Below are 8,684 nucleotides of genomic sequence, written 5' to 3'. Positions count from 1 at the left end.
CGGGATGAGGCTTTGGGCACCCTGGGCTGGTGGGAGGTGTCCCTGCCCATGGCAGGGGGTGGTACTGGATATCTCTGATGTCCTTTCCAACCCAAACCATTCCATGATTCTATGATCATCACTTTGATCACTCTCCTCCCTGGACCTGCCTGCGTTGCCCTGGGTGTGACAGGCAGCCCGGCTGGCTTCGGGTGCCCCAGAATCTCCCCAAGCACTGCACGGGTGCTTTGACCCAGTCAGTTAATGACAATTTATTTGATTTTGGCTGTTGGTCGTCCCCACCCTGCTCAAGCAGGACTCATGGTTTCAGGGCTCCGAACAGCCCCCACGCAGAGAGCAGGGAAGCCGAGGGTCCAGGCTTGCCCGCCCCGCGGCTGGGTGAGGTTTGGGGGGACGGGGGGGGGCTTATGTGGCAGGTGCTGGGGCTCAGGACTGCAGCAGCACACTCCTGACCAACAAACCCACGCTGGAAGCTGGGGCAAATGGCTTCCCACCAACTGCCTCCTCTCTAAACACAGAAAAGCATCTGGGAGAGGATAGGACAACTTTTATCCAGGATGAGAGGGGCTGGAGAGGCAGTGTGTCTGTGACAGAGACTTTGGCTACATGGTCCCAGGACAGAGGGACAGGCAGTGCCCGTGGCCTGGCAACAGGCTGGCAAGTGTCCAGCTGCTCGTACGTGCCCAGGCACAGGGCTGGCAGGCAGCACCAGGCTGGGGGGCTGTGTTTGCCCCCAGCCTCACACGGTGCCAGTGCAGGTACTGCGGCAAACCTCTGCTCCCCAGCACAGCCAGTTCTGGCACCGGCATCCTCCAGACCGGCTCGGATCGCTCTGTGCTGTAGCCATGTTCTTGCCCAGTTTGTAAGCTGTCTCCAGCTCTTCTGCTAGGGAACAAGGGCTTGGCTTTCTCCCCTGCATGGCTGCAGAGCTCTGCCTTCAAGGCACACAGCTGGCAGGAGCGGTCAGGGCTGAGCTCTGCTCCCCAGAGAGCAGTTCTGGCACCGGCATCCTCCAGACCGGCTCGGATCGCTCTGTGCTGTAGCCATGTTCTTGCCCAGTTTGTAAGCTGTCTCCAGCTCTTCTGCTAGGGAACAAGGGCTTGGCTTTCTCCCCTGCATGGCTGCAGAGCTCTGCCTTCAAGGCACACAGCTGGCAGGAGCGGTCAGGGCTGAGCTCTGCTCCCCAGAGAGCTGCACTGCCTGGCGGTGGGCAGGATGGGGCCACCCAGCCCCGCTGCACGGACGCCCCTGCCTCCCCCAACCCCGGCACAATGCATCAAGGCGAGGCAGTGGCAGTTTTATTTCAAAGTAGAACAAAGGCGTCTTTTATTCGTTCTGGAGATGCAACATTCAGTTTTGCCAGGAGCGTGTCTGTGCTCAGCCAGGCTGTTTGCGCACATTCAGTCAGGGCACATCTATACAGGGAGAACCAAAAGTGGGAGATTGTTCTATAACCTGACTGAGTCTCACCTCTGTTAAAGAAACCCTGTTACCCAGCCAAAGAGCAAGATATCGTGGTCCCTTGCACAGCACATGTTGCTGAGCAGACAGGCTCTATAGAAAAATATAAAAACAAATATACTTTCAGACATTTCACAAACTTTGCCCCTAATTTTGCTGGGAAGGAGTTTTGGCTCAAAGTGTATCCACTCCCAGTGTATCTTCTTCTCATTTCCCTTCATACCTCCCCCCTCCACCTGGTCACAGTGCATCAAGGATGTTGTCAATTTTGGTGACCAGGTCCTGGCGCTTGTTGGAATGCATCTTCTCATTCTCGATGTACGTGTCCTTCTTGAGCTTGCCAGCCACCAGCCGCTCAGCTTCAACTGAGGACTTCAGAACGAGCTCTCTGACTTGGCCATCGAGCTTCTGAATTTCACTTACCTGACAGGGGTGAGAAACAAAGAGAATATTAGAGGAGACATAAAAACATCCCTACGGTGAAGCTGGAATAGAAGATGATGGTAAAGCTGGAGCTAAAGATGAAGTCAGTGCTAAGTAGGACAGTCCCTGAATATTGCTTCCTGAGCCATCACTTCCCTCTGGCATCACATTATGATCCATCTCACGAATGGATAATTCAGCAGAGCAGACACAGTGGCTCTGAGGACCCAGGAGCCGTACTGGCAGGACATAGGGGTGATGACTGTTCAAGTGTTTAATGACAGATTTTAAAGGCTTCAAGCTCAACCACAGCTATGACAGACAGAAGCTGTGTCCCTACAGTTGACGTTAATGGTGTGTAAGAAGCAGGTCTGCAGTGACAGAGCTCCTCTGGGTTACTAACAGATGCAGCAAGGTGGCTGCTGGCTGAACGGACCTTGGAGACTCAAGTGTCCCTCACCTGCAGTGAAGTGGCTGTTCCAGGTATGTGTTGAAATACAGTGGAGGCAGGAAAAGATGGGGGTGTGTGCTCCCTGTGCCATGGCTGTCAACCTGGTACAGCGAAACACCCCAGAGGAGCATCCCGTTACCAGCATTCCATCAGCACCAAACTCACATGTGCAAGAAAGTAAGAGATAAGGGAGATTTTGGGTTGACTGGTGTCAGTAATAATGTCAGAAGTGATAACATATTGATAGTTCCAATTTTTGCCTGTGTTGCTGCCCATGAGCTCAGTGAGAAGCACCAGGATTGTACTGGAAAGGCATTCATCTGTACTTGTGCAGCTAGTCCAGGGGCTGTTTAAGGAACAGCACAAGCAGCTGTTTACCAGCAGCATTCACAGGGCTGCATAACCAAGATTACTGCAAAAAGGACAAACTGATCTTCAGACCCCCTGGCAGGGATCAAGCCTTCTTCAGAGGAGAAAAAAAAATACAGGCTGCAGGAACTAAATCCCAAATTAAAACTCACCTAGAATACTTGATAGAGCCAAGAATAGGAGAGCTTAAAAAAATACACTAGAATTTCTTACTTTATCACATAAGTCAGAGCCTTCTGTCTTCAGTTTGGACTGCAGAGAGGCTATTTCATTTGTCAGGGCCTTGTGCTCCGTCTCCAAAGACTTTTTGCCACTGTTCAGGGTGGAGATGTCCCGTGACTGCTTGTATTTATTCACGGCTTCATCAAAGTGCCGGTACAGCCCGAGTCTCTTGTTCACCAGAGTGAGCACTTGCTCTGTGATGCAGGCAACCTTCATCCTGGCTTCAGCAGCTGGATCCTGCAAGGGGACAGAAAGGAAGATCAAAGCAGTTTTATCTCTGATCTGCACCAAGCCATGCCTGCAACAGGACTTACAGAAACTGCTCCCTTTGCAATTAAGTCAACTGACAGTAATTAGGTGAACGGCCCAAGTACTGACTAGGGCAAACACCTTCCAGCATGCCACCTAGCCCAACAAACAGCTTAACAAAAAGTAAGTCAAAGTGCTGCAGGAGGAGAACTGCAGATGTCCCTGCTTCTCAGGGGTGGATTCCTTTTCATCCAGAAGGCAAAACTCAGGTTAGCCTTGGCACATCAGCTCAAACCCTGCAGGAGTATCAGCTCTCAGGCAGCATAAAACCAGGGCTCCGTTTAAGCAGCTAGTAAGATATCCAAACCACCAGGGAAATTCAGTGAGAATTATTGGTAAGAAAAACCTCCAACCATCAGCTGAGTAAGCCACTAACACTCCCACAGGCTCTTCATCATACAGCACCTTAGTGATGGAGAAATCCAGCCTCACATAGACGATCACAGTGAAGAACAAGATGTAAAAGGCTCCAACCACCAACAGAGGCTCCTGCAGCATCAAGATTTTGTTGAAGGTGTAATGAACCTAGGAGAGAAGTTCGAAACACTGAGCAATGACCCATGTCACCATGGGAGAGAACTCTTCCCTCAGCAGCAGAACTGGCCATGCAGTCCAGCAGGTATTTATTCCGGAACCCAACATGGGTGTTTTGACCATGCTGCTGAATCACTCACCACGATGTCTTGGATGTGCTGCTCCACCAGGTTGCTCTTGTGTGCCACAATAACTGGACGTCCAAAAGTGTCCAGATAAGTGTAGTGAAGCTCATCTGAAGCACGATTGATTTCATAGGGGCTGTCCACATGGATACTCCTGTGGATAAAGCCAGAGAGTCTCTGCACTGTTTGAGATGATGTAACCTAGGATTTGGCTGGCCAGCTGTGGCCTTCAGCACAAGGCCAATTATGCAGTTTAAATGACTCTAAAAGCAAGCAGAGCTGTGTTCCAAGGTCTCTTCCACATGCACAGTCATGGCTTTGTTTCCCTGTCCTCAGGCCATTAGAGCAGGCTGGAGAACTGCCACCAACACAGCATCATCTGCGGTAACAAGCCAGGAGTAATGACACTTACTTGGCACCTTCTGGCAGGACGATCTTGACAGTCAGAGAGTCCGTAACTTGCTCATCAAACACGTGGTCGACAAACCTCATTTTCAGGGCATACTGATCACCTGAGAGAGTGCAGACCAGAGAGCGGTTACAATTCCTCAAAGAACAAAGGGCAACCTTGAAGCTCAGCTGCTAACCGAAGCAGGAGCAGGATTCGGATGGATGTGTTGTGCAGCAGGGGGCACCAGCTCACCCAAGCAGATCTTAACCAGATGTCTACAAAATCCTGAAGGCAGCACAGAAAAGAAGGTGGATTTGCATATTCTAGAAATAATAGCTAGCAATTGCTGCTGCTAAGGTGCAGTGTAACGCAGCTTTGGGTTCTTTACTGTACAGCAACCACCTTTAAACACGGAGGAGAAGGTTTGTTATTCCCTTCCCCTCTGCTACCCACCAAGATTGTAGAGGTATTCGTAGCTTGGCAGGTTATAGCCGATGATGTAATGGGTTTTCCATCCCCCAAAAAGCGGGAAGCGGGGACGGATCTCCATCTCCACAGAATCATCCAGGACAAGGAGGTGGCTGGTGGAGATGTTTCCAATTTCATCTCGGTAATAGACGTCCTGAGCGGCAGCTGGGAGAATGGTCTGTATGGAGAGAAGCAACAGTCAGTGCATCGGCTAGAAGTCATTTCAGTGAAATTGGCAAAAACAATAGCGGCCGTTAACAGCGAGAAACTGCGCTCCCATGTGAGAGATGACAAAATGGCAACTCAGTTGCACCAAGTGGTAAAATTGTGCTATTATAAGCAATCAGCCACAGAAGTGACTGCCAGCACTAAAATCACTTGGCCTCTAAATTAATGTGCTTTCTCCAGCCCAGCTTCCAATATCGCAGACAGCAAGGGATCTCATCATGCCCACCAGCACAGCAATTCCCTTTTCACTCCAGCCCGCTGCCCTAGCTCACTGAGCTCGCTGGCTTTACGCTCAGCAAAATGAGATTTCTGTTTGGCTGCATCACCTCGGAGAATTACAACAATCAATCTTAGAGGCTTCAAGCAGTGAGAGAGGTTCTGGTTCAGATGAAAACACATAATACTTTTCACATCTGGCCAGCAGAGCCACAGCTTTAGCTTGTTGCTGAGTGCTTTGTGAGCAAGGAATGAATGGGTGAGTTTCCAATTAATGCTGTTCAACATGATGAGGGTATGACAGAGAAGGCAACCCTGAAAATAAGAGGGTGGGGACAGAACGAATGGCCCTTGCACAGTGGAAAACAGAAGGCAGAGCTGTCAGCATAGGGATTATGGGTTTTAGAGGGTCCCTGAGATTGGAGGGGTGGGAGTGTAGAGAAACACTACATGCCCTGGTATATGCAGTGTCTTTGGCCAAGAGATGCAATAAAGCATATCAGCTTCTAATTCTGCCTCCAAAAGCCATTCCTATTTATCATGAGCCTTCTCTGCAAATAGGTCAGAGCTCTAATATTCCCTTATTACTTGGGTATGGCTACCAAAGAAAAGGAAAAGGACAACTGTATTTTTTTTCCCTCTGGGGATGTAAGAAAGGGGAAAACAAACTTTAAAAAAAAAAAAAAAAGGTGCAGGGTGGGGGGGCGACAAAATATCAACCTTGAAAGACTTGACAGAAGAGATCCCGCTGTCTGGCTGTCTCTGGTAGTCGTATCTGGAGAAAGGCCCTTTCAGCACTGCTCCTGTATGCTTTAAATCAACCGTCTCCTCAACAGCAATATTCCCCCAGTGAGACACCTCGATGACTCGGGTCATACTGGTGATGGTGAGGAAGGGGCTGTTGTTTTCATAGTGCACCTTCAGAGTGTCCTAACAAGGAGAAAAGATGATCTATTAGACCCAAAGTAAGGAACAACCCTCCCTCACAATTATGTCCCAGCACCCCACAGGAAACTGCCCTGGTGGACTCTGCAGGGAGGTGAAGCCGTCTGCACGGGAAGGTCTGAGCCGCCACAGCCCAGTGCACACAGGGGGCTGGACACGCAGTCTCCTCTGCTGCAAATACCCACCCCCCTGACAGAACCACGCACAAACTGGCCTGGTTTGCACCGTGGACACCGAGCAGCACTCAGCAATAGTGTCTCTACCAGGAGCACCTCGTTGGAGTACCTGCTCCCAGCCTGCACACAAGCTCATTCTGCGATGCTTACACCAAAGCCTCTGCTTCCCGCTGGCCAGCCTCTAAGACACAAGGGCCGTGTTTGCCAGATGCTCTCTGCAGAGCCACCACCTCTTTGCACAAACATTTACCTGGCTGTACGGAGGGATGTCTTTGAAGGGGCCGTACTCAATCACATCTTCTGTGCGGGAAGGGTTGCCCAGCTTGGTGTAACTCTCCACGTTCCTCGAGGCCAGTTTGACCCGGGTCGTCTGGGTCTTGGTGAAGTAGGGTGAGTAGAAATAGTGATTTCCTTCAAACACCACAAACTGCTTCTCGCTTTGGGTGATGTGGGTGGGGTAAGGCTGCAGGACGTGCGTGAAAACCATTTCAAGAGACACACGGCTCTTGGCTCCTGGTGCCAGAGGAGACGGCAGCTTCACAGAGAAGAATTTTCCACTGGAAGGGAGAACAGTTAAGTCCTGAGCTTCCTGAGAGAACAATTGGATCCAACCCCTGCAACATCCCCTGTGGATGGGGGCCCATAGATCACATCAACGGTGTATGTTTGGGGCCAATATTTTATTTGTTCCTCCAAGGCACGCAGATGTCTTGTCCCAGACTCTGGACTGGGAAAGCAGGACAGGAAGCAGCACAGGGTGAACTAGGTCCAGGCACAACAGACACACGGGTCCCACATTGGAGGGAGAACAGTGACATGCTCCCCTCCCTAGTTCTGCATTTATAAAGCGTGCTTCAGCATGGTTTTTTTCATTCTTTTCCAGACAACAAGGATGATTTGAACCAGAGAAAGTGTGTGCAAATGACCAGAAGACAAACCACTGACATTTCATGCACCTGTTCCCACAAAGTCTGTTCATTCTCAGTGTTTTGCCCGCAGGATCTGAAACTACAGAAGGGCCAGGAAAGGAGCATGAGCTACTACAGAAAGAAATGGGACTTCACCAAACTTCCAAGGATGCACCAGATGGACCAAGGTGTTGACAGAAGAGAATGGACTTCAAATCATGCCTGGTGGCCCAAGAGCAGGATCACCTGAGGCCTCCAGCTGTGTAGGAACCCTGGTCTGCCTTGGCAGTTTAACTCCACAACTACTGCACTTTGAAACCCAGCAGCACGGTACTTCTGGTTTACAAGCACTCAGCTCTCAGGGCACAGAAAGCACCCACCTGCCCGTACTTGCAGTGTACATGCAAGTACACCCAAGTCTGGCAGTGCAGAGCCTCGTGCAAAAGGCTGCATCCTCTCCCTGCAGCAGGCACCAGTCCACGCCAGGCTGCAGCATCCAGTGAGCTGCGGTACTGCCCACGTGGCAGACGGAGAGCAGTGCTTTGGGGTCACAGCCAAAGACCACTTACAATCCCTCTGTAATCACCACTGTCAATCATTTGAGACTTCAAAAGGGAGCAATGGGTAAGAGCAACACCACAGCTCCAATGCTGCTTACCTGATGTCCCTTAATAAAGGACAGGACATTACTTAAGGCACTGAGTACCAGAGACTAAGCACAGCTGAGCCCCCTTGAAGGCCGCTGAGCTGCATTTAAGAGAGAGATTCTCTCCCTTACAGGGCTCTCCCCTTACTAGTAGCCTTGAGTGGCTGTGAGAAGCATGTATGTGCTGGGCTCAGTGCAGAGATCTAAAACCACACATGCTGTCTCCCAAGGAAAGGGCACCCGAGGGAGGGGAATAACTTCTCCTGGGGCCTCCTGGGCTGCAGGAATTGGGTTTGGCTGCTTGTGTCAGCTGTGCTCCCTGCCTCTGCAGCACCCCAGGACACAGCCTGAGTATACAGTGGATGTTTTCAGGAACAAAAGACTCTCGGATCTCCAGGTATGTGGGAGTGGGGCAGTATTTCTGCTTCATTGTGAGGGTGATGGTGGAAACCCCATGCACAGCTCCAGGTACTGACCTTAGAGGGTGTCACTCACCTTTTGCCCTTAACTTTAGTCTCTCTCACTTCCAAGGTGTTCTCCTCCTCTTCCTCACCCTTCACCTGTTTGGAGACAACAGACTGATCAGTGTGCTGCTCTTTAAAAGACTTGACACATCCAAGGCAAACTCCATACAGTTGCTATACATGTTTTAGGGGGATATCTCTCTAGAAAGTACAAGTTGAGAGAGAGCTACTTTATTTTTTTAAAAAAATAGCCCCTTTATAAGGGGTTGTACACATGAGAATCTCACTCAGCCACTTTTGTCATTCTTGCTGCATGTTCTCCACAGCAGCAGGGGAACACAGAGGCCA

At 50.5% G+C, this 8,684-nt stretch overlaps 1 protein-coding gene across 1 annotated transcript; it reads right to left on the bottom strand.

Annotated features, from left to right (window-relative positions):
• Positions 1–1,447: 1,447 nt before the first annotated feature.
• On the bottom strand, positions 1,448–8,432 carry RPN1 (ribophorin I; the record flags this gene model as incomplete). The annotated part of the gene is made up of 9 exons (XM_010079483.1): positions 1,448–1,884; positions 2,918–3,163; positions 3,641–3,760; positions 3,910–4,048; positions 4,307–4,406; positions 4,739–4,931; positions 5,918–6,127; positions 6,569–6,875; positions 8,368–8,432. Coding segments are annotated over 9 exons (1,563 nt in total), but the record flags the coding sequence as incomplete, so codon positions are not given.
• Positions 8,433–8,684: the final 252 nt, after the last annotated feature.

This window comes from Pterocles gutturalis, unplaced genomic scaffold (genome assembly GCF_000699245.1).
Source record: "Pterocles gutturalis isolate BGI_N339 unplaced genomic scaffold, ASM69924v1 scaffold7459, whole genome shotgun sequence".
In the NCBI taxonomy this organism is placed as follows: domain Eukaryota; kingdom Metazoa; phylum Chordata; class Aves; order Pterocliformes; family Pteroclidae; genus Pterocles; species Pterocles gutturalis.
Note: the sequence above shows the minus strand (reverse complement) of the source record. Positions and strands in the feature narration are given on the sequence as shown.